Here is a 25894-nt window from a genome sequence, read left to right as displayed (position 1 = left end):
GAAGGAAGGAAGGAGGGAAGGAAGGGAGGAAGGAAGGAAGGAAGGAAGGAAGGAAGGAAGGAAGGAAGGAAGGAAGGAAGGAAGGAAGGAAGGAAAAGAAAGAAGTATACTAACAATTGTAAAACAATTTGGGGCAAATGACTGTAGAAAATGAAAATGTGCGCGGGGGGCAGGGAAGAGTTGAAAGAGAAGAAAAGTGGGAGCAGTTAGAGATGGAAAGGGTGGTAAACTAAAATGTTCTTCTGTTCCCCATCCAAATATAGTGATCCAAGCATTTATAAATAGCTCTGTGGTGATGGTATATTCCTATAGAACAGCTCTTCGGAAAGTAGTCACACACGGAAAGAGAAATTTTCTTTTTTTTTTTTTTCCCAGAACTGAGGACCAAACTCAGGGCCTTGCGTTTGCCAGGCAGGCACTCTTGTGCTGAGCTAAACCCCCAGCCCCTAGAGAGAGAAACTTCTTTTTAAATCTTCTTCTGGATCTTTTAGCCTCCTCCACAAAATGAGATCTAATAAAAGGAATATTTCTTATTTTATTATTTTTTAGCACCCAGCTGAAAACAATATGACTTTTTTCTGTCAGTTGCGGAGCTTGAACTCAGGGCCTGGATGCTGTCCCTGAACCTCTCTGTGTTCAAGGCTAGTATTCTACCACTTTAGCCACAGAACCACTTCTGGGTTTTGAGTGGTTACTTAGAGATAAGAGTCTCATGGAGACTTTTCTGCTAAGGATGGCTTTGAACTGTGATGGTCAGATCTCAGCCTCCTGAATAGCTAGGATTACAGGCATGAGCCACTGGTACCCAACTCAGTATGACTTTTTTATGTGTATGTGTACCACTCTTGGGGCTTGCAATGTTTCAAAGTTTGATACAATAATAATCACATTAATTTCACCAGGAAATTTAATGTGCAAAATAGAATGCTATTTAAAGTAAGAAAAAAAGAATTTTTGCTCTGTTGGCCACTTAGAGATAGTCTTTAGCCATATGCTGGTGGCTCACACCTGTAAAATCCTAGCTACTCATCAGTTTGAGATCTGAGGGACATGGTAGAAAGCCAGCCTGGGCAGGAAAGTTTATGAGACTTTTCTCTCCAATTAACCAGCAAAATGCCAGAAGAGGAGCTGTAGCTCAAATGGTACAGTGCTAGCTTTAAGCTTAAAAGTTAAGGGAGGGCACGCATGTCCTATGTTCAAGCCCCAGGACCAGTACAAAAAAATGAAGGAAGAAAGAGAAAGAAAGGAACAAAGAAATTTGGGCAAAGAATATGTTTATGAGACTACTTGTCATTCTTCACTCTAGCAAATTTTTGTCTAAGATTTTTGCATCAAGACAAAATGTATTTGTGATCAATTGTGATGAGTTCATTTGTGGTGGGGCTTCATTATGTTCCTCAAATGCTTCAAAGTCTTGGAGCCTGTAAGCACATGCAAAATTTTCAAATATATTTTGAGAGAAGGTAGTTCATAATTTCCCTCAAAGTTTCAAAGAATTAAGAACAATATGCCAGTCTTAGAGTTTTAAATTGGCTTTAGGATCTTTAGTTTTTTGCCTCCACCAACACTTGTCTCATAGGCTTCCAATACATGTTATATAAAAGAACTTAATACATTCTCTACTTACTCTACTGAATTTACAACTGTGGATTGTTTATTACCTAGTTTTCAGGTCTTCTGTTCTACAAAATCCTTTGGACACACATGTGATTACTCATATCAAATCTATATTTTAGTAGAAAAAGTTGCACAGATAAAATAGGGTATTATTATAGTTGATAAATAACAGATTACTGCCTCATGCAAATAAGAACTATATGATTCAGAGTAATGACTTTGAGTGAACTAGGCTTTCAGGGAAATACAAGGGTTAGTAAGTATATTCATTCAATAGTGATTTTTGAATGCCAGATATTTTAGATACAGGATTGAGAAGGGTGTTCTAGTAGGGAAAATAAAGTTAGTGAGGAATGTGTGTGGACATATTGGGGCTGGAAAAACAAACTAATTTGCTAGTCAGAGGGAGTATGGACTATGGTCAGAGTGTGTATGTTTGTTGAGTTAGGAGAATAATGTAGTAATTTAGAAAGATTGATTCAGAGGGCTGCAACTGGTGGCTAACACCTGTAATCCCAGCTAGTCTTAAACTGAAGTAGGATTGTGGCTTATAACACAAAGATCCTTGAGTTCAGTGCTCAGTACAGTGAAACCAAAACAAGCCAAAAGATTAATTCAGAAGTTCTGTATTCTTAATTCATCTTGTTTGGAACCTTTATAGCATTTAAATGCTAAACTGATAACAGCTTCAAAAGCATCTCATTGTAGTGTTAATCACTTTTCAAGTAAATAGACAGTTAGATTGTAATTATTTTCTGAATATAACATATGTACAAGTATGCCTATAAAAGGGTCAATTAAATGGTTTTTTAAAAATCTAATTATTTTGACATTCCTCATTATTTGTCTCAACACAAGTAACATACACTGACTAAAGATGAATTGTACTGATCTGATTTAGTTCTTTTATAATCTATCTTAATTAAAATAGTCAGTATTTGAAATATTTTATATTATTCAGCAATTTAAAAAGACAGCCATATTAAGTGGAATAGTTATTTGTTCTGGCTAACTTTGATAGGCTTTCTCTCTCTTTTTCTATTGTGAAAATACCTTACAGAGGGGTTACAATTACATGGGCAAGATAATGAGTACATTTCTTATCAAGCATTGTTGCCTCCTCCTTTGTTTCCCCTTCCCTTCCCATCCCTTCCCCCCATCCCACCCCCAGTTCCCCCCCCAAAGTTTTAAAGTTCGTTTTTCGACATAACGTCTTGTACGTCTCATTGTTGCAATGGGTCCACCTGTATCCAATTTAAAGGTTTTGTTTATTTCCTTCCCCTTCACAAATTATACCAACATCAAATACAGTGAAAGCAGGGGTTATACCATGGGGGAGGGACATACAAAGCAAAAAAGAAATCACCTTATAAATATGTTAGAAACAATCACAAGAAAGAAAAAAATTTGAACACTTATCTTGGGGTTCATTTCACCTAACATCAACTTATCTGGCCTTTTCTGCTTGTCTCAGACATATACTAGTTATTGCAAATAAGGGAAACCATGGGACCTATGTTTCTTTGGGCCTGGCTTACTTAATATAATTTTTCCCAAGTCTTTCCATTTCCTAACAAATGGGGCAATGTGATTCTTTCTGATGGAGGCATAAAATTCCATTGGGTGGTCTCATATCTAAAATATACCTGGAACTCAAAAACTTAACTCCCCCAACAACAAATCCTCAAAGAAACAACAGCCCAATAAATAAGTGGGCTAAAGACTTAAAGAGAAACTTCTCTGAAGAGGAAAGAAGGATGGCCAATAGACAGACACATAAAGAAATGCTCAACCTCCCTTGCCATAAAAGAAATGCAAATCAAAACAACATTGAGATACCACATCACCCCAGTTAGAATGGCTATAATCAAGAACTCTAATAACAACAGATGCTGGAGGGGATGTGGACAGAAGGGAACCTTAATGCATTGTTGGTGGGAGTGTAAACTTGTTCAACCACTTTGAAAAGTAGTATGGAGGTTCCTCAAAAGACTCCACATAGAGCACCCCTGTGACCCAGAAATCCCACTTTTGGGCATTTACCCAAATGATCACAAACAAGCTTATACTAAAGATACCAGCACAAGTATGTTTATTACCATAGCTAAGATATGGAACCAACCCAGATGCCCCTCAGTAGATGAATGGATCGATAGGCTTTTTGAATGTTGGAGTTTTAATTATGACTAAAAAATTACAACTCATATATGCTGTGTAATTCCTACCCATCTTTTTTTTTGGGTGTGGGGGGCTCCGGTCATGGGGCTTGAACTCTGGACCTGGGCCCTGTCCCTCAGCTCTTCAGCTCAAAGCTAGAGCTCTACCACTTGAGCCACAGCACCACTTCCAGCTTTTTTTCTGTTTGCTTATGTGGTGCTGGGGAATCGAACCCAGGGCCTCATGCATACAAGGCAAGCACTCTACCACTGAGCCACCTTCCCAGGCCCATTCCTATTCATCTTAAACCAGAGGTTTGAACTCATTCGTCATCACTTACTGTCTTTGCCAATTGTATAGGTGTTATTTAAATGGATGTGGATGGATATTGAACCCAGCAATAACCTTTGTAAATGAAAATAGTGTCTTATAAAGGTTTCTGGTGCTAGATAAGATATTTAGTATATACAACTTGTTGTCCTTGTGAGTGGCGTGACATGCTTACTAAATAAAATGCAGCATTTTTCCAGGTGGTTTCTGTCCTCCAAAGAGCTTATGTCAATTTACTCATCTGGCCCATTCCAAATATTATATTTTCTGTGCTATTAACATGTTTTCTTGGGAATTCACAGACAAATGTAAGTCACTTTCCTACTACTAATTTTGTGTCCCAATATTGGAGCTTGAACTCATGGCCTGGGCACTGCCCCTTAGGTTTTTCACTTAAGACTGGCACTCTACCACTTGAGACGCAGCCACATTTCTTTCTTTTGGGTGGTTAATTGAAGATAAGAGTCACACACTTTCCTCCCTGGGCTGGCTTTGAAATGCAATACTCAGATCTCAGCCTTCTTAGTAGTAGGATTTCAGGTGTGATCCACTGGCGCCTGGCCCATTACTGTTTTATTATACAACAGGTAATATTTCATCTTGAGATTTATCTTGACATTATTTCACTTTTAAAAGATGTGCTACATTGAGGATTTGTTGTTGGGCGATTTAATTTTTTGAGTTCCAGGTATATTTTAGATATGAGACCCTTCTCCGTTGTATGGCTAGTAAAGATCTTCTCCCAATCTATGGGCTTTCTATTGATCTTGCTAGCTATGTCCTTTGCCATGCAGAAGCTCTGCAATTTCATGCAATCCTAGTTGTTCAAACTTTCTTTGATTTTTTGTGTTTCTGTGTCTCTATTAAGAAAATTTTGGCCTGTGCCAAGGAGACCTAGGACCTAGGGTTTCTCCTATTCCATCCTGTAATGTTTTCAGAGTGTCTGCTTTGACTCCAAAGTCTTTGATCTATTTGTAGTTGATTCTGGTGTAGGGTAATATATAAGGATCTAGCTTTAGTTTTCTACAAGTGATCCCCTCAGTAGATGAATGGATCAACATAATGTGGTATATATACACAGTGGAATTCTATGCCTCCATCAGAAAGAATCACATTGCCCCATTTGTTAGGAAATGGAAAGACTTGGAGAAACTTATATTAAGTGAAGTAAGCCAGGCCCAAAGAAACATAAGTCCCATGGTTTCCCTTATTTGCAATAACTAATATATGTCTGAGACAAGCAGAAAAGGTCAGATAAGTTGATTCTAGGTGAAATGAACCCCAAGATAAGTATTCAAATGTTTTTTTTTTCTTGTGATTGTTTCTAACATATTTATAAGATGATTTCTTTATTGCTTTGTATGTCCCTCCCCCACGGTATAACCCCTGCTTTCACTGTATTTGATGTTGGTATAATTTGTGAAGGAGAAGGGAAAAAACAAATCATTTAAATAGGGATACAGGTGGATCCATTGCAAAATGAGATGTACAAGACATTATGTCGAAAATTGAACTATACAACTTTGGCTGGGCGGGGGGAGGTTGGTGGAGGGGGATTGGGAGGGCTGGGGGAAATTGGGGGTGGGAGATGGGAAGGGATGTGAAGGGGAAACAAAAGAGGAGGCAACAATGCTTGATAAGAAATGTACTCATTATCTTGCCCATGTAATTGTAACCCCTCTTTACAGTATTTTCACAATTAAAAAAAAAAAAGATGTGCTACAGCATCCACTTTCTCTTAGTGTTTCTTAATATTTAGAGTCAAGAAAATACCAGCTCTTATGCACCGTTGAAAATGGTGTTTTGCATGTGGACAACAGAGCAGAAAAATGGAAGAACCTGAGTTCTTGATAAGCCTCTCAATCAACCAGTCTCAAGGTTCTGCTTTTGTCTATGCTTTCTACTATATAGAGAATAGGTATTTTACATTGTTGAAGTCAGTTTGAGTTGGAGATTCTAAAACTTTCATCAGAGATATACTAAATGATATTTATATCTATACTGGATTATTGTGAAGACTTAAAAGACTCAGTGTAGATAAAGCTCCCTGGACACAGAATGCATTGGCTTAAATATCCTTATGAGTTACAGTATTGTGAGGTATGGCACAATATTGTACCACTACCAAATTCCAGGACTGCTCCCTATTTGTAACTTTGTTGCAGCTTCTCTTATTTTCCCAGCCATTGTGAGCCTCTGTGACTGTCATTTGTTCTGCATTTATTCCTATTTTTCATCAACTCTTTATGTGTTCCACATAGAACCTAGCCTTTTAGAAAAAAAAAATACATAACAAGTAGCCAGTTAGGGTAATTCAGCATTTTGGTTTGTCAGTTGATTAATTACTAGATGATCAGGGACATCTTTTGGGCCACAGAATACTTGGAAATGATGTTTTGCCTCTTTACTGCTTAAGAACCCTTCTAGGAGTTCTAAAAGCTCTAGTTTAGATCCACTATACTTTAGAGTAAACATGATTTATGAAGGAGAAAAGTTTCCAAAAATGTCCTAGTAGGAAAAAAAATCTCCTTCATTTGTAATCACATACCATATAGGAGGGGATATGATTAAAGTACATTATATGAATATATGAAGATATGAAGATAGCATAATAAAACCATTAGCAATTGTAAAATGGCTGTATACTGTGGCTCATGTATGTTGTAGTCCTAGCTACTTGGCAGATGGAGATTGGGAGGATTATGGTTTGAGGCCAGACTACACAGAAAAGTTCACAAGATCACATCTCAATAAAAAGCTATGTGTGTGTCCTATGCTAGCTATGTAGGAAATATTAATAGGAGGTTGAGGTCCAGGCTTACCTAGGCATAACAAGACCTTACTCAAAATATAAGGAGCTCAAAAAAGTCTGGAGGCATGGTTCAAGTGGTAAAGTACTTGCCTAGCAAGTGTGAGGCTCTGAATTTAAGCTCTAGTACAATCAAAAAGTAACTTAACTCTGCGTAGCTGGTGGCTGATGCCTATAACCTTACCTTAGCTATCAGGAGGCTGAGATCTAAGGATTGAGGTTCATTACCAGTATAAGCAGTGTGGCCTATAAGGTTCTTATCACTAATTAACAACCACAAAAGTCCAAAAGTGGAGCTGTGATTCAAAGTGGCAGAGTGCTAGCCTTCAGCAAAAAAGCTTAGGGCCAGTGTCCAGGCCTGAAGTATAAGCCCCAGGCCTGTTGGGGAAATAAAACAAACTGAATGGAAGTGAAAGGGAAGGCTAAGAACAAAACAGAAGGAGTAAATATGATCAAAAGACATTGAATGCATGTATAGAAATATGACAAGGAAACTTATTTAATATATACTAGTCAGTTTTTTAACAGTCAAGTTTGGTGTTAGAGGGAATATAGTTTTTTATATAATGTATTTTTCTCCTCACTTATTTCAGATTGAGGTTGTACCTGATCAAGTGTCCCTATACAGTTGTTAGCCTTAATAGGTACTAATATGTTTTATAAATATTATTTTCTCTTGGAGTTCATTTCATAAAATATTATTTTTTATGATTATATGCACATAGCATCCGAGTCCTTGTCATCTGCTCTTATGTATGTCCTTCTTTGGCTTCAGTCTGTGAATGTCTAGAGTCTTACATAATTTATCATGTCCTGGTATATGTCCTGGTAGATGCCCTGTGTGTGTATTCAATGTGTTTATTTGTGGATTTTTTTATATTTGTGGATTTATAGTCACATTCTAATTACCACAAATGAGGGAAACTATGCAACCTATGTTTCTTTGACTCTGGCTTACCTTGCTTAACATAATTTTCCCCAACTTTTTCCATATCATTGTTTCTGATGGATAAATGAACTCTAAGAAAAGGAAACAAGGGAGGGGGATAGGTGGGGAGGTGAGAAGGAAGGGATGATAGGGGGGAAACAAAAGAGGAGGCAACAATTCTCGATAGGAAATGTACTCATTACCTTGCTCATGTAAACTGTACCGCTCTGTATACCAACTCTACATTAAAAATAAAAATAAGAGTAATATTTTTAAAATGCCATGGTCCTTCTGATCTTCCCCTCAAGTACATTGGATCATGGGAATTACCTGTTATACCTGGCCTTCTTCAGTTTTTTTTTTTTTTGCCAATATTGGGGCTTGAACTTGGGTCTTTGTGTTCTTGCTTGGCTTTTATGTTTGTCACCATGCTCTACCACTTGAGCCAGATGTCCACTTTTATTTTTATTTGCTAATATTGGAGATAAAGGTCTCTCCAATTTGTCTCCCCAGGCTTGCTTCCAAACCATGATTCTCAGTTCTACTTCCCAAGTAGGTGGGATTAGAGCACTCAGCTCCCCACTTCTGTTCTTTTTTTAAGAGAAAACAAGTGACAGTATCACATCTGCTACCAAATTAAACACTTGTAAACTATTAGTGAAATTTAGAATCATACACTGTCAAAATTTGAAGAAAATTGGATACTTTGTAGTACAACCTCCATTGAAATTACGGAATATGAGGCAAAACAAGGGACAGTTACTTGTAAAAGGTCACATAGTGTGACTAGAGCTGTGACTAGAGCCCACATTTTTTATTTATTTCCCAACCTTGTGTTCCTGCAATAGATACCATAATGACCTTTTTTCAGATCTTCACAAATGAACAAGCCTGTGGGCTCTGCAAAGTACAAAGTTCTATTAAGCTTCTAATAGCTGTCCTTAAGTTTGGTGACTAATCTCAACTTGTTATAGCTCATTAAGTACTGGAAATAGACTCACCAAGTTTCTTAGTCAAATACTGAAAAACATTTGCTACCTGCAATATTGCAAGCACAATTGAATTTTCTTACAAGTCTCAATTTGAAGGTCCATTTGGCTGTTTGCACAGAATACTTGATGCACAGCTGTGTTCCAAGGAACCAGCATCAGGCTTGTTATCAATGAGTCAAAAATATGGCTACTCTTTCTTTGAGTAAGGAGAAAACATTATCATTTTTATGAACTATATTGATCAAAGGACAAATATTGTGGTTTGTTATTCTGTGAGGGCAGGATATAATACAACCTACCCTGGTAAATGAAAGAATGAAAGGCTGTTTTGTCATTTCATGTTCTTGCAATGCTACAACCATTATAACCTACCTGTAGCATTTGCTCCTGCTACCAGACTAATGTTTTAAAATATAGAGGTGAATGTGATTAACAAATTTCTATTGTAGTGTTATTATATATGTTATATTGTAGTGTGTTGGATCCAAAAGATAAACATTCTTAAACATTCACAGGATCACTCTCTCCTCAGACTTGTGTCCCTCTCGTCCTCCCCTTCCCCCTTTCCACTCTCTCTACCTTCATCTCTCACAAACACATATATACTGTCAACATGTCAACATGTTTGCTCTTTTTTTTTTTTGTCAATTGTGGAGCTTGAACTCTGGGCCTGAATGCTGTCCCTCAGATCTTCAGCTCAAAGCTAGCACTCTACCACTTGAGCTACAGTGCCAATTCTGGTTTTCTGGTGGTTTATTGGAGATAAGAGTTTCACGGACTTTCTTACCCAGGCTGGCTTTGAACCATGATCCTCAGATCTCAGCCTCCTGAGTAGCTAGGATTACAGGTGTGAGCCACCGGCCGGCTTAAACATAACTTTAAAGAATGAACAGATACAAAAATATGTTGTATCTGTCAATGAGGATGTCAAAAGGAAACTCATTGAAAGCTGTTGATTAATAGTGGGTAGGAGGAACGGGGTAAGTGAGAGTAAGGAAGAAGGTCAATCTGCATAAACTACTACATGTATGTATATGCACATGTGAAATACCATGTTGAAGTTCCATTGAACAATAAATAAACACACAAGAAAAGGAAGTTAAATGTGTCCTATATGGAGAGTGTTTACTAGTGGGAGGAGGAGGAGGACAAACAGAAGGTGGAAGATCATGAATACAGTGAATACAGTCGAAGTACTTTATGTACATGTGTGAAGATGGAACAATGAAGCTTGTTGAAATTGGTCTGGAAGCCAGGTGCCAGTAGATCATGCCTGTAATCCTAGTTAATCAAGTGGCTGAGATCTGAGGAATGAGGTTTGAAGCCAGCCCAGGCAGCAAAGTCTGTAAGATTCTTATCTCCAATTAAATCACAGAAAAAGCTGGAAGTAGAGCTGTGGATCAAGTGGTTTGTTATTCTGTGAGGGCAGGATATAATACAACCTACCCTGGTAAATGAAAGAATGAAAGGCTGTTTAGCATTGAGCAAAAGGATCTCTGGCCCAGGCCCAAAGTTCAAGCCTCAGGACTAGCAAAAAAAAGAATTATAAGAGAGAAAGAGAAAAAAAAAAGAAACAAAAAGAAAAAAAGAAATTGTTCTGGGAAGATGGAAATGAGAGTGACTGATACTATGAGTCTTTTCCATATGGACTTGTCAAAATAAAACCCCTTTTGATGCTAATAGAAATATGGAAAAATCCATATTTACTAACTGCCAAAAATAAATAAAAGATAAGGGGCAGTTACATTTCTCAGCCTAAGTATTTTATGTTTTATTTTTCCTAGATTATAGAGGTTCTCAAACTATCCATGGAAAATAAGTATATATTGTGTCCCTGATCTCAAAGAGTTAACAGTGTACTGTTAATTCAGTAACTAGTTCTAAATGCAACAAGATGCTCAAGTAAGAGATGGGGAGAAGTAAAAGTAAGATTCCTTACATAGATTGGAGAAAAATTACAGAGAATATGAAAAGAACAAAATGATTTTAAGTACCATGTTCATAAAGAGGAGACCAATTTATTTTCTTGAGCCAGGATAGTGATCTGATTGACAAAATAATACCTTGAATTGGCTAAGAAACTGAGAATGACAGTGATGAAGATGGTGTTAACAGCTAAGGTATATTGAGTCCTCTCTGTATATCTGGGAAATGGGTAATACATGTGTGGAAATTGACACCAAGTATGATCATTTGTTCAAAGCCATATTGTGAATAAGTAGTTGAGATAGAATTTGAATCCAAGTCTAATGCTGAAATCTCTACTCCTTTCAATGCTTTGCCAAACAGATGAGAAGGGCCTAGCCTGCGTTGGTGGTCCCTATAGTATCTTGTGCCTACCAATACCATAAAAATCAATACCCTTAGGCTACTGTTCTTATATGACTGTGTACCTATCTCCTATTGTACTGTGATTAAGAGAAGATGAATCATATCTTAATCATCCATGTTACTCCAGTGCAATGAAATTGTAGAATGTATACTTTAGATAATGTTTACTTTCATTTTTTCTGGTGTTTTTGCAGATTAAAATGCCTCCCAAATATGCTGGAGTGATACCTACTGTTCTTAAGTGAGATAGCTTTAATGTGCCTTATAAAGAAATATACATTGATGAATTTCATTTAAGCACATTACAATGTGAGTGGCTATGAGGTCAATGAATCAATAAAATGTATTAAATAAGGTGTCTTGAATCAGAAATGAACAAAAAACAAGGTTGGTTGATGAAAATGAAACCAATGAATTATAGGAAGCTAGCCCTGCATTTTCCCCAGGAGCACTGGTTCACAGTCATACTCTAGAACATAACTATCCCAAATAACAAGGACCAACTATATTTTTATTATAGAAACACAATTATAGTCTTGTGAGAATTGGAGAGTTATATGATGTAAATTTTTAGTCTTGCTATTTGTAAATCTCTATATGTCAATCTCTAGGATCTGTTATCTTTTGGATGAAGTCAGTTTTATCTCAATGATATTAAATATGCCATTTATAATTTTAGACTTACATCATTTTATAGTTGTAAATTGTTTTAAATTATGGATTCTCGTTTGTGTGAAAGTTAGATCATCTCTAGTGCTACTTAATTAATGAAAACCTTATGAAGCTAAGCTTTTTAATACCCTCAAACTCTTAATACCTAAAAAAAATCTTACCTGAATTTCTTTTTTCTTTTTAAGTTTTTCATTGTGAAAATGATGTACAGAGGGGTTACAGTTACATGACTAAGGTAATGAGTACATTTCTTATCAAGCATTGTTGCCTCCTCCTTTGTTTTTCCCCAACCATCCCTTCCCTCCCACTTCCACAATTACACCCCCCCATATTGTAAAGTTCATTGTTCAACAGTGTCTTCTTGTACATCTCATTGTTACAGTGGGTCCACCTGTATCCCTATATAAACATTTTGTTTTTTCCGTCCCCTCCCCACATTATACCAACATCAAATAAAGTGAAAACGGGTTATACCGTGGGGGAGAAACATACAAAGCAACAAAAGAAATCACATGGTACCTTACAAATATGTTAGAATCAATAACAAGAAAGAAAAAACCACTTGTATCCCTATCTTGGGGTTCATTTCGCTTAACATCATCTTATATGGTCATATGTACATAGCTTTTGATCTTTTCTGCTTGTCCAAGACATATGCTAGTTATTGCAAATAAGGGAAACCATGGGCCTGGCTTACTTCACTTAATATAATTTTTTCCAAGTCTTTCCATTTCCTAACAAATGGGGCAATGTTAGTCTTTCTGATTGAGGCATAGAATTCCATTATATATATATATATATATATATATATATATATATATCACATTTTCTTGATCCATTCATCTACTGAGAGGTAGCTGGGTTGGTTCCATATCTTAGCTATGGTAAACAATGCTGCCATAAACATAGTTGTTCTGGTAGCTTTAGTATGGTCTTGTTTGTGATCATTTAGGTAAATGCCCAAAAGTGGGATTACTGGGTCATAGGGGAGCTCTATGTGGAGTCTTTTGAGGAACCTCCATACCGCTTTCCAAAGTGGTTGAAGAAGTTTACATTCCCACCAACAATGCAGTAGGGTTCCCTACTGGCCACATCCCTTCCAGCATCTGTTGTTATTAGAGTTCTTGATTATATTTATTCTAACTGAGGTGAGGTAGTATCTCAATGTTGTTTTGATTTGCATTTCTTTTATGGCTAGGGAGGTTGAGCATTTTTTCATGTGTCTTGGCCATCTTTCTTTCCTCTTCAAAGAAGTTTCTCTTTAAGTCTTTAGCCCACTTATTATTATTTTTTTTAAATGAGTTGGTTTACTTTCAAGATGATACAGAATGCAAGAGTAGAACAAAGAGCAGACTCTGGCAGGAATTTAGCCCACTTATTTATTGGGCAGTTGTTTCGTTGGAGATTTGTTGTTGGGGGATTTAATTTTTTCAGTTCCATTAGATATGAGACCCTTATCTGTTGTATGGCTAGTGAAGATCTTCTCCCAATCCGTGGCCTTTCTGTTGATCTTGCTAGCTATGTCTTTTGCCATGCAGAAGCTCTGCAGCTTCATGCAATCCCATTTGTCCAACCTTTCTTTGATCTGTTGTGTTTCTATGGTCTCTATTGAGAAAATTTTGGCCTGTGCCAAGGAGACCTAGGGTTTCTCCAATTCCGTCTTGTAATGTTTTCAGGGTGTCTGCTTTGACTCCAAGGTCTTTGATCCATTTGTAGTTGATTATGGTGCAGGGTGATATATAAGGATCTAGCTTTAGTTTTCTGCAAGCAGTTAACCAATTTTTCCAGCACCATTTACTGAAGAGGCTGTCTTTCTTTCATTCTATTTTTTTAGCTCCCTTATTGAAGATTAGATGGCTATGGGTCTGAGTGTTCATTTCTGGGTCTTCAGTTCTATGCCATTGGTCCTCAGGTCTGTTCTTGTGCCAGTACCAAGCTGATTTGAATACTGTGGGTTTGTAGTAAAGTTTGAAGTTTGATATTGATATACCTCCAGTACTGTTCTTTCTGCTAAGGATTGTTTGTGCTATTTGGGGTATTTTATTGCCCCATATGAATTTTTGTATTACCTCTTCTATTTCCTTGAATGAGGTTGGAATATTGATAGGTATCACATTGAATTTGTAGATAGCCTTGGGAAGTATTGCCATTTTCACGATGTTAGCCCTTCTGATCCAGGAACATGGGAGGCTTTTCCACTTTCTAAGTTCTGCTTTGATTTCCTTTTTTAGGTTTTTAAAGTTTTCATCACAGAGGTCATTCACTTCTTTGGTTAAGTTTATTCCTAGGTATTTTATTTTTTGTGGGGCTATTACAAATGGAGTTGCTTTCCTGATTTCAGCTGCCCTCTTCTCATTGTTCGCATACAGAAAAGCCATTGATTTTTGAGGGTTAATTTTATACCCTCCTACTTTGCCAAATTTTCAAATCAACTCTAGGAATTTGGGAGTGGAGTCCGTGAGATTCTTTAAATACAATATCGTATTATCTGCGAAGAGGGAGAGGTTTACTTCATTTTTCCCTATTTGGATCTCCTTATGTTTGCATCTTGTCTTATTGTTGTAACTACATATTCTAATATTAATTGAAGAGAAGTAGAGAGAATGGACAACTGTGTCTCATTCCTGAGTTTAGAGGAAATGGCTTTAGTTTTTCACCATTAAGTATAATGCTGGCTGCAGGTTTGTCATATACAGCCTTTACTGTATTGAGGAATGTTCCATGGATTCCTATTTTTTCCAGAGCGTTCATCATAAAGGGGTGATGGATCTTTTAAAATGCTTTTTCTACATGTATTGAGATAACCATGTAGTTCTTATCCTTGCTCTTGTTGATATGACGAATTATATTAATTGATTTGTGTATATTAAACCAGCTTTACATCCCTGAAATGAATCCTGTTTCATTATGTATGATTTTTTTTGATGAAATGTTGAAGTCGATTGGCCAAAATTTTGTTGAGAAGTTTTGCATCAATATTCATCAAAGAGATGGGTCTATAGTTCTCTTTCTTTGATAAGTCCCTGCCTGGTTTTAGGATAAGGGTTATGATGGCTTTATAGAAATAATTTGGTAGTGAACTTCCTCTTTCAATTTTATTGAAGAGTTGGAGGAGTATTGATGTGAGTTCTGCTTTGATGGCCTTGTAAAATTCTCCTGTAAATCCATCCCATTCTGGGCTTTTTTAGATGGCAGGTCTCTTATTGCTGTTTTTATTTTGATGATTGATATAGGTCTGTTAATTTGGTATAATTCACCTTGGTATAGTTTTGGAATGTCAATACTTGCTAGGAAATCGTCCATTTCTTCCAGATTCTCAAATTTATTAGCATAAAGGTTTGAGACGTATTCTCTTATAATGTTCTGAATATTAGTTGTTTCTCTGGGTAAGTTTCCATTCTCACCTCTGAGTTGGTTTATATGGGTGTGTTCTCTTCTTTTTCTGAAAAGATTTGCTAAGGATCTGTCAATTTTGTTAATTTTTTCGAAGCACCAACTCTTTGTTTTGTTGATCCTTCTATGTTTTTTTCCTAAATTCTGATGTGTTTAATTCTGATTTAATTTTAATTATTTCTTTCCCTCTCCTGGATTGGGGTTTAGCTTGCTGCTCTTTTTCAAGGAGGTTCATATGTCTCATTAAATTGCTGGTTTCAGATCTCTCCAATTTGTTGATGTAGTAACTCAGAGCTATGAACTTGCCTCTGAGTACTGCCTTTGCTGTGTCCCAGAGGAGCTGGTAATTTGTGTGTTCATTTTTGTTGAAAATTATGAATATTTGAATTTTCTTTCTGTTCTCTTCCATGACCAATGGTGATTCAACAGTGTATTGTTCAGTCTCCATGTGTTACAGGACTTTCTTTGGTGGCCTTTGTTGTTGAGTTCTAATTTTATTCCCTTGTGGTCTGAGAGAATGCAGGGCATAACTTCAATGTTTCTGAATTTGGACGAGTTTGCTTTGTGACCTAAAATGAGGTCTGTTTTGGAAAATGTTCCACATGCTGCTGAGAAAAACATGTATTCTGATGCTACTGGGTGAAATATTCAATAGATGTCTGTTAAAACTAGTTGATCTATGCAGTCGTTTAGATCTGCGGTTTCTCTGTTGAGTTTTTCTGAGTTGATCTATCTAATGAGGATAGTGGTGTGTTAAAGTCCCCGACAATTAATGTCTTTGGATCTATGTGAGATTTGAGGGAAAATAGTGTTTCTTGGATAAATTTGGGTGCTCCATTGTTTGGTGAATAAATATTTAGAATTGTAATATCTTCCTGAAGGAAAGATCCCTTAATTAGTATGTAGTGATCTTGTTTATCTCTTCGTTTTAATTTGTAGTCTATTTTTTCTGATATTAGGAATGCAACTCCCGCCTCCTTATGGGGGCGGTTTGCTTGGTATATTTTATTCCAGCCTTTCACTTTCAGAATATGTTTGTTTTTATGGGCAAGGTATGACTCTTGATGCCAGCTGATAGAAGTATCTTGATTTTTAATCCAACTAGACAGTCTGTGTTGCTTGTTTGAGAGTTAAGTCCATTAATGTTGAGAGCTAGGAGTGAAGGGTGTTCGGTAGTTCCTGCCATGGTATCCACTTTCTTAGGGGCTATGACAACTAGGTTCTTCTCATGCTTCTTGGATTCTGAGTTTTGGTGTGGTTTCTTGGCCTTTATTGTGGCCATGTTGGTTTTCTATGTGCAGGACATCTTTATCTTTTGTAGGGCTGGTTTGGTAGAGATATATTGTTTCAGTTTTTCTTTGCTATGGAAGTTTTTTATTTGACCTTCCATTATGAAGGAGAGTTTATCTGGGTACAGTATTCTTGGTCGATAGTTGTTTGTCTTTAGGGCCTGGCATACATAATTCCATGCTCTTCTTGCTTTAACTGTCTCTTCTGGGAATCTGAGGTTAATCTTATTGGTTTCCTTTTATATGTAATTGGTCTTTTCTTCTTGACAGCTTTAAATATCCTTTCCTTGGTCTGAATTATTCGTGCGGATTATAATGTGACAGTGGGATGTCCTGTTCTGGTCTGGTCTGTTTGTGGTTCTAAAAGCTTATTGTATCTGAATAGGCCTATCCTTTTGCATGTTTGGGAAGTTCTCTGCTAGGATCCTGTTAAATAAATTTTCCAGACCATTAACTTCTGTCTCTAAGTGCCCCTCTATGCCCATTATCCTCAGATTAGGCCTTCTGATGCTGTCTTCCAGGTGTTGGATAGATCTATCATATTTCTTGCATTTGTCTTGAATAGTTGTATGTTTTTTCTCTATAATATCTAGGCTGTCTTCAATCCCTGAGATTCGATCTTCTGCATGGTCTAACCTGCTGTCAAGATTTTCTACTTTGTTTTTTATTTCCTTTCTTTCTAAATGGTCAGCTTTGATGGCTTCAGATTCTTTGTTGGAGCTTTGTTTTAGATCTTGTATGAACTTCTTTACTTCCTTAATTTGGTGTTCAGTGTTTATTCTCAAATCACTTAGTAGATTGGTTATGATTTCCTTGTGCTCCCTGTCCTTCTGACAGGTTCCATTCAACATTCCTTTGTAGTCTCTGTGGATTCCTTCAGTTGTCTTTTTATGGATTCCGTGAATGTCCCTATTGATCTTTGTCTATTCTCATCCTCTTCATGAAAGTCCTGTATTACTCTTTGATTAGTTTCCTCATGCTCACACAATTCCTGTAGTTCTCTTTGACTGTTCTTAGCGTGCTAATGAAATTCCTGTCTTTCTCTTTGACTGTTCTCAGCCTGCTCACGCAATTCCTGTATTACTTTTTAGTTGCTTCCTCACGCTCAGATTTCTGTATTAATTTTTGGTGAGCCTCATCATGCTCGTGAAGTTCCTCTATTAATCTTTGGTTATCCTTGTTTCACTCTGTATCAAGCTCACACTGAGTCCTTTGCAGCTTTTCAGTCTTTTCATTCACTATGTTTACTAGTAGTGCTTGTAGAGCTTTTTGGAAACTTTCCTCTGTATTATTCATTAACTGTTCTCTCACCTGATTATCATGAGTGGGAGTTGATATACCTGGACTTGCCATTTTTCTTGTGTTTTGCCCATTTGGTATTAAAGTAACACCAATTTTGCGCTACAACACTATTTTAGGCAAGCATCAACCAGAGTCCTGAGTTGCACAGTCAAAATGGCTGCAGATACAATCTAGTTCAACAGATACAATCTATTCAACATAAAAGAACTATGGATTCATGGGCTAAGAACATCAGTGAGGGATTCAGAAGACCAGAAACTAATAGGTTTAGGGAGAATTGTGGGGGAAAATAGGATTAGAGGGATGTGGAGAAGTAAAGGAAGGAGTGAATTTAACCAGATCCTAATTTCAGAGAAGAAATGGATAGAACAGAAAGGAAGGACAGAGATAAATAAACAAGAAAAATGAAAAAACAAAAATTTAAATTTAAAAACACCTAAGAATTATGCAGTTATAAAGAAATGATATTGGGAGAAAAAAAGGATAGGATGAGAAGAGAGAGATAAAAAGGAAAAATAAAAAAAATTAAATGGAATATATAAAAATTACATAGTTATAAAGATATAATACTACTATTAAGGAAGTTAAGCCTAAGAGGTTGTGAATTGAGTAATAAATTTCTGAATTAAGTGTGTACACAATGAGGGATAAGATCTAATCATCGAGGACAGATATATATCTGGGGCTAAGCAGAACAGCAATTAAGTCACTCAAAAAAGAAAGGAAAAAAATGGGCCAAAAAGTTAAAAGAGATTTTAAACACACACACACACACACACACACACACACACACACACACACCTAAAATAAAAATTATGAAGGAAAAAAAAATTTAAAAAAATTTTAAAAGTTAGTTAGAAAAAAGTTCTTTTATTTTTGGGGTGGAGGAAGGGGAAGAACTTGTATCTCCTCTGTGTCCCTAACCAGTCTCTTGGTGGAGTCTCTGTTCTGCCTGTAGTATTTGGTTTTCCTGTGGCTTGATTGGCTTTTCAAATCAGTTTGTGTGAGCAGGTAGAAAGAAGCTCTACCTTCCCAGGATTTTGTGATCCTCCTCCCAGACTAGTTCAGTGGGAGGTAGATCTGCTTTGAGTATCAAAAAAGAGGGAGATGGCTCTTTCCTCTAGCTTGGAGTTTCTGTGATGAGGCTAGGTTGTGGGTAGGGTTGAGACCTATCAGTAATCACTAGCATTTCCCTGAGACACAGAGCCCAGCCTGGAGCCATTCTCAGGGTTTCTGTTTACTGAGTTTCAATTGTTTGTCTTTTACCACTCCTGCTGTCTAGGCTGCAGTAGGGAGGGGCAGACTCTGGCTCTGTTTACCCAGTGAAGAAAGTCACTGCTTTTGGGGCAGAGCTGCCCCTGTCTGGGAAGGGCAACTTTCCCATGGGTGGAGCTCAGCCTGGCAGGTCAGGTCTGATTCCTATGACTTGTGGAATGGCTCCTACTGTTTTTTTCCAAGGCCTGAGTTGGAGCTAGCTGCTCTGCTGGGGCCTTTGTCATTATCAAAGATGGAGATTTTCTCTGGTGGTTGGGGAGGTGCTACCTTTCCACTGCTGCTCCATGAGAAGGGGTGAAGATGTCTTGAGGGTACTCATGCAAGCCTCTTGGTTCCTGGACCGTCCCTGGTCTGTGATCAGCAGGATGAAGTTTTCTGCTCCCTGTCAGTTTTTGCTGGTGGTGAGTAGAATCCACTTGCACACCACGTCTGGCACGTTTGTCCTGGTCTCTCTCTGTTGATACGGTGGCCACTGCCATGGTGCCATTGGTATACTTGTGTGATTTTCTAGACTAGGACTGTTCACTGGAACACTAAGACCGCTTTCTATGTGAGAGCTTGTTTAGCCTCCAGCTTCTCCCCTACCATCTTCTTCTCTCGCTCTTACTTAAATTTCTAAAGTCAGAGTTTACATTATTTCTATAAAGAGATAGCAAAACTTTGCAAGATATCTAAGGTCTATAATTGCATATTCTTTGCTTTTGTTTCTTATAAATCTTTAAATGTGTGTTTGTTTTTTATTTGTTTGTTGGTCATGAGGCTTGAACTCCAGGCCTGGGTGCTGTCCTGGAGCTCTTTTGCTCAAAGCTAGCGCTCTACCACTTTGAGCCACAGCACCATTTCCAGTATTTTTGAGTAATTAACTGAAGAGGAGAGTTTCATGGTGACTTTTCTTCCCCTGGCTGGTTTCAAATCACAATCCTCACATCTCAGCCTCCTGAGTAGCTAGGATTACAGTCATGAACCCACCTGCACCTAGCTAAATGTGTATAGTGATTTTCAAATTATTGATTTATTGATCCATGATTAGGTTTATTCCTAAGGATTATGTTCTGAGGCCCTCTGGCAGCTATCAGAGAAAGAGCTGGAGAAGAGGGGGGAGGGGAGAGAGAAAGAGTGATCAAATCAAAGTAGTCACTGCTGCATTTCTAGAAAGAACAGGAGTTACTCAGGTAGCATAGCTAGAGCATTTGATCAGATAATAAAATCATGATGCATACTTACTCCTGGTACCTGAAAGGTGACCCATGTCTCAGGCCTGCCTGCTATGGCTTTTCCATGGCAACATTTTTCCTTTTCCACTTAGGCTTCTAGTTTATTGTTTCTTTTAGAACATATGAAACAAATGGGTGAGCTATGTATTTTATTTTATTTGTCTTGGGATAAAAAGCTTGACCCCAGATGATTTGTGTCTAGCAGCTTCATGCTTGCTTTCCTTTTGGTCTGTGTGAGGGTGAGGGACTCGGATATCTTGGAGTGGTTTCATCTATTCACAGGCCCATGGTTATGTATTAAGCCTTATGTGAAGATTCTGTGAAGTTTTCTCAGGAATCAAATGTATCTGCATCCTACCCTGGGGTTGGTTAAACAGTGGCCCTCAGGAAGTAGTGCTGGCTGTAGACAAGTTTACCCACTTGTTTGTAAGGATCTGGGCAAGAGGGGTCTTTGCCTGATTCACTGCGGGATTTCTTCAGAAGACACATATTTGCCTCCTCCTACCGGGCAGACCTATGCAACAACTCTCAAGATCCAAACCATTTGGGTTCACAGGCTTGCTCCTCTGTCAATAACCCCTCCCCACAGGACAGTGGGACAAAGAATGAACCAGAATCTGACTGGTTGTCCAGGCAAGGTTTACCTACCTGCACCCACTTCTCTGTGCTGATATTTTTGATTAGTGACTCTTGACATTAGCAATCAATAAATAAATGAACAAATTTTTATTACTTATTTTTTATATTAATGTGACTAGAATTCAGAGCTAAGGCACTGTCCCTAGCCTTTTTTTTGTCAAGGCTAGCACTCTACCACTTGAGTCACAGTTTCATTTCCTGATCTTTTGGTTGCTAATTGGAGATAAGAGTCTCGTGAACTTGCCTGCCTCAGCTAGTTTCTAACCACAATTCTCAGATCTAAGCTTCCAGAGTAGCTAGGATTATAGGTATGAGCAACTCGTGTACTACTTAATTATTTATTTTTAAAGGGACCAAGTAAAGTATATTTGGAGAGGTAGGGGCAAATCCAAGGCTCAATTTTGTCTCCCTGTTTCAATATTATATCAATTTCCCTATTATGTTCTACCTATCTCTTATTGTAGACAGACACCTCCAATTATACCTTTGGTTCATGACACTCTAGGGAAATACTGTCTGTCATCTTGATCCTCCAAAATAGACTATTAGCAATCAGAAAAAAATATATATATAGTCCTGTGATCCAGTAGAAGGGAATTTTCAGAATTATATTTAAAAATGAGTAAAGTATTTCATATTGCACTGGTTTTTAATTATTTAAAGGAAAGCACTAGTGTCCCTGAGATGCATGCAAAATTTACCAGGAAATAAAAATGAAGATTTTTCACAAAGTCTTTTTGATGTATCTTTCTCAGATGGGAAAACTGACAACCATGCCTGCAGGTCTGCTATATGCATCTATAAGTGTGCATGCAGCTAAAGAAGAGGAATCCAAAAAGCAGTTCGTAAGACCAGAGCAGGTAATTTGCCTACAAATGTTTGTGAATGTTGTTTTGCATAATGTAAAAGCTATGTAGTGGGTTTTTTTAAGTTACCTCTATTTATCCAAAATATATTTTGTCTTATGTACATTGTATAAGTAGAAAGAGTTATGTTTTCTCAAAATAAGTAGTATATCTGATGCAAACATTTAGTATATTTCTAATTTTAATTAAAATAATTGATTATTTTTCTTCATGACTAGTTAAAAAGTAGTACAAAGTCTTAGAACTTCTGCTCTGCTTGCTTGCTTGCATGCTTTTTCTTTTTGGTCTGGACCAGGGCCTTGGTCTCTTGCTTGGCTTTTTACTCACACCTGTCACTCTACTTACTTAAACCACTCCAATTTTTTGTTTAATTGGAGGTAGAGTCTCACAGAATGTTTTTTCTAGGCTAGCTTTAAACCACATAATCCTCAGATCTTAGCCTCCTGAACAGTGAGGATTACAGGTGTTTGCCACCTGTGCACAGTAATCTGTTTCTTTTTTAGAATTTTTTTATGTTTTTCTTAATATATATTGTTTATTGTAAAGATATAGTACAGTGAGGTTACAGTTACATGAGTAAGGTAATGAGTCCATTTCTTATTGAGCATTTTTATACCCTCCTTTATTTTTTCCCTACCATCCCTTTCCTCCCCACCTCTTCAACTCCTCCCCTCCCCCAAAGTTGTAAAGTTTGTTTTCAGCATACTGTCGGGTACATCTCATTGTTATAATGGGCCATCCTGTATCCTTATTTCAGCATTTTGTTATTTCCCTTCCCCTTCCCAAATTAGAAAAATGTATATACAAGATGCAGGGCACCACAATCAAATACAGTGACAACAGGGGTTGTACCATGGGGGAAGAACATACAAAGAAACAAAAAAAATCACATAGTAAGTACATTAAAAAAACAGCAACAAAGATAAAATCTCTTGTGTCCCTATCTTGGGGTTCATTTCGCTTAGCATCAGGTTATATGGTGAAATGTACCTAGCTTTTGACCTGTTCTGCTTGTCCTAGACATATACTAGTTATTGCAGATAGGGGAAACCATGGGACCTATGTTTCTTTGAGACTGGCTTACTTCACGTAATATAATTTTTTCCAAGTCTTACCATTTCCTAACAAATGGGAAAGTGTCATTCTTTGTGATGGAGGCATAGAATTCCATTGTATATATTTACCACATTTTCTTACAACTTTGGGGGAGGAGTGGGGAGGAGAGACTGGGGGGCGGGGGGGCAGTGCAATGGGAGGGCAGGGATGGTAAGGGGAAACAAAGGAGTAGGCAACAATGCTTGATAAGAAATGTACTCATTACCTTGCTCATGTAATTGTAACCCCTCTATATGGTATTTTCACAATAAAAAAAACAATAATTTTTTAAAAAATTTAATAACAACAGATGCTGGAGGGGATGTGACCAGAAGGGAACCCTACTGCATTGCTGGTGGGAGTGTCAACTTGTTCAACCACTCTGGAAAGCAGTATGGAGGTTCCTCAAAAGATTGCACATAGAGCTCCCCTATGACCCAACAAACCCACTTTTGATCATTTACCCAAATGTTCACAAACAAGACCATACTAAAGCTACCAGCACAACTATGTTTATTGCAGCAGTATTCACCATAGCTAATATATGGAACCAACCCAGATGTCCCTCAGTAGATGAATGGATCAAGAAAATGTGGTAAATATATACAATGGAATTCGTTTTTAGAATTTTTAATTTACTTTTGTTATCTTTAAGTAGTTTTGCAAAGGAATTACGATTTAACAAAACAGTTTATGAATACAATATATCTTGGACAATGTCATTCCTCTTAAAATTCTCACCCATCCCTCCCCTACCCACCCCTTCCCTTACTTTCTTAATTTTGTAGCATATGCAATGGATTTCTTCCCGTCTTCATCTGTCTACCTCTTCCCCTATCACCCCACTCTACCCCTTATGATTTCCTGGTGTTTTATTTTGCCAAACTTTTAGTAGTCTGATTTCTTTCTTGAAAAATATGTACAGACACACCAAACATTAGGAAGCCTCAGCCTAAAAAAATCATTAAGATTTTCATTTTAGAAGTGACCTTATATATTTTCTGCTTCACCCTTCTATATATACAATGGTAGTCCCCTTTGTAGCAGGCACACTCAGTGACCCATTTTCCATATGTGTAAAACAGTATAGAGGAATCTAAGAAGTCCACTTCATTTTCTGGAAGCTGTCACCTTAAGGATTTTTCAATGACCCATACTAACTTACCTCATACTGTCTTCTCTCTATTGATGTTATATTTCTGTTACTGATGTTATACAGAAATATTCTTATTTCACTTAAAAAATATAGCCCTTCCAATTATACTTAATACTTTAAGTAATATTTTGCTTCCTGAATAAACATATTAGTTCCTTTAATCATTTCTCCTGTGAAGTAGTGAGTTCCTTCACTGTTGTTTTCACCTTGCACACAAGTTCAAAGTGGTTAGATTTTTATTTCAGGAATAAATTTTTTTGGTGCTCATACTGGGGCTTGAACTTAGGGCCTGGGCACTGCCCTTGAGCTTTTTTTACTCCACGTTAGCACTCTACTACATGAGCCACATCTCTGCTTCTATGTTTTTGACAGTTAATTGGAGATAAGAGTCTCATGGACTGGCTTCTAAACACAATCCTCAGATCTCAGTCCCCTAAGTAGCTAGGATTAGAGGTTTGAGCCACCATTGCCTGGCTTCCAGGGATAAATATTTTTATACCACTGATTGGAATCAGAATCTTTCTCTTGCTCTACATATATTTTTATTAATGCTGCCTAAAATTATACTAGTTTTGTTTTGTTTTTCTTTTGTGCCAGTCCTAGAGCTTGAAATCAAGGCCTGGAATGCTATTCCAGCCTTTTGTGTTCAAGGCTAGCACTCTACCACAACTCTATTTCTGGCTTTTCATTGGTTAATTGGAGATAAGAATCTCAAGGACTTTATTGACTGGGCTGGCTTTGAACAGTACACAGTGATCATACTGTCTTGTTATGTTTATTTTAGTGCTCAATGTAAATTATGCTCATAATCAGTCTTTGGCCATGACATAAAGAACCTGAAGTTGTCTAAAATGTCTTAAACTCTTAGACAGTGTGTTTTGCTAGTCTCTACTTACTCATTTGGATTCTTTGGACTTAGTCACCTGCATAATTATACCTGTTTAAATTTCTTTTTTTTTTTTGGTCTGGCTGACTTACAGTGCCAGCTTGTTGAATAGTAAATGTGATTACTGATTCTTTTCACCATTGTGCTATACGTCTTTCAGCCTTGAATCACACTTAACACTTAGCTACATATATAGCAACTTATTCCTCTGTAAGATGGACCTGCACCTAAACTCTGAGTCAATCATTAAGTAATTTGAAATCATTGGTCAGAATTTTTTTTGTCAGACATGGGGCTTGAACTGAGGGCCTGGGCACTGCCCCTGAGCTCTTTTTTGCTCAAGGCTAGCACTTTATCACTTTGAACCACAGAGCCACTTTCTGTTTTTGAGTTGTTGATTGGAGATTAGAGTCTCACAGGGGACCTTTCTGCTGGGGTCGGCTTCCAACTGTGATCCTCAGATTTCAGCCTCCTGTATAGCTAGGATTATAGGTGTGAGCCACCAGTGCCAAGCTGATCAGAATTCTTAAGAGCAACATAAGTATTCTGTTGTACTACCATAAAAAAATTCATAAACTTTTAGAAATTTCAAATATTTCATTATTTTACAATTAAAAAGGAACCATCTCATGCTATTTTAAATGTACATACACATATAAATCCTTGTATAAATTGTTTCCCTAGGATGAATTTCTAGAAGCAGAATTTGTAGGTCACAAAGCACAGAAATGAGATGTACAAGTCGTTACATCGAAAAACAAATTTTACAACTTTGGCGGGGGTGGGGGGAGGAGGAGGAGAAGATGGGTAGGGGTGGGAAGGGGAAACAAAGGAGGAGATAGAAAGGGATGGGAAGGGGAAACAAAGGAGGAGGCAACAATGCTTGATAAGAAATGTACTCATTACCTTGCCCATGTAATTGTAACCCCTCTGTATGGTATTT

The 25894-nt window shown here is 37.4% G+C and overlaps 1 protein-coding gene across 2 annotated transcripts in view; it reads left to right on the top strand.

Annotated features, from left to right (window-relative positions):
* Positions 1-25894, top strand: part of Apool (apolipoprotein O-like) — a 68193-nt gene that overhangs the window by 14114 nt on the left and 28185 nt on the right. Inside the window, exon 2 of one of the 2 annotated variants that reach the window (XM_013024998.1) lies at positions 21704-21808. In XM_013024998.1, coding sequence (XP_012880452.1) covers positions 21704-21808 — 105 coding nt within the window. Of the gene's footprint in view, positions 1-21615; positions 21809-25894 lie in introns of those variants that run through there. The other variant, XM_013024997.1, reaches the window with a different exon arrangement.

The sequence above is a fragment of the Dipodomys ordii genome, unplaced genomic scaffold, assembly GCF_000151885.1.
Source record: "Dipodomys ordii isolate 6190 unplaced genomic scaffold, Dord_2.0 Scaffold80, whole genome shotgun sequence".
Lineage (NCBI taxonomy): Eukaryota > Metazoa > Chordata > Mammalia > Rodentia > Heteromyidae > Dipodomys > Dipodomys ordii.
This window is presented reverse-complemented; position numbering and strand designations above follow the sequence as displayed.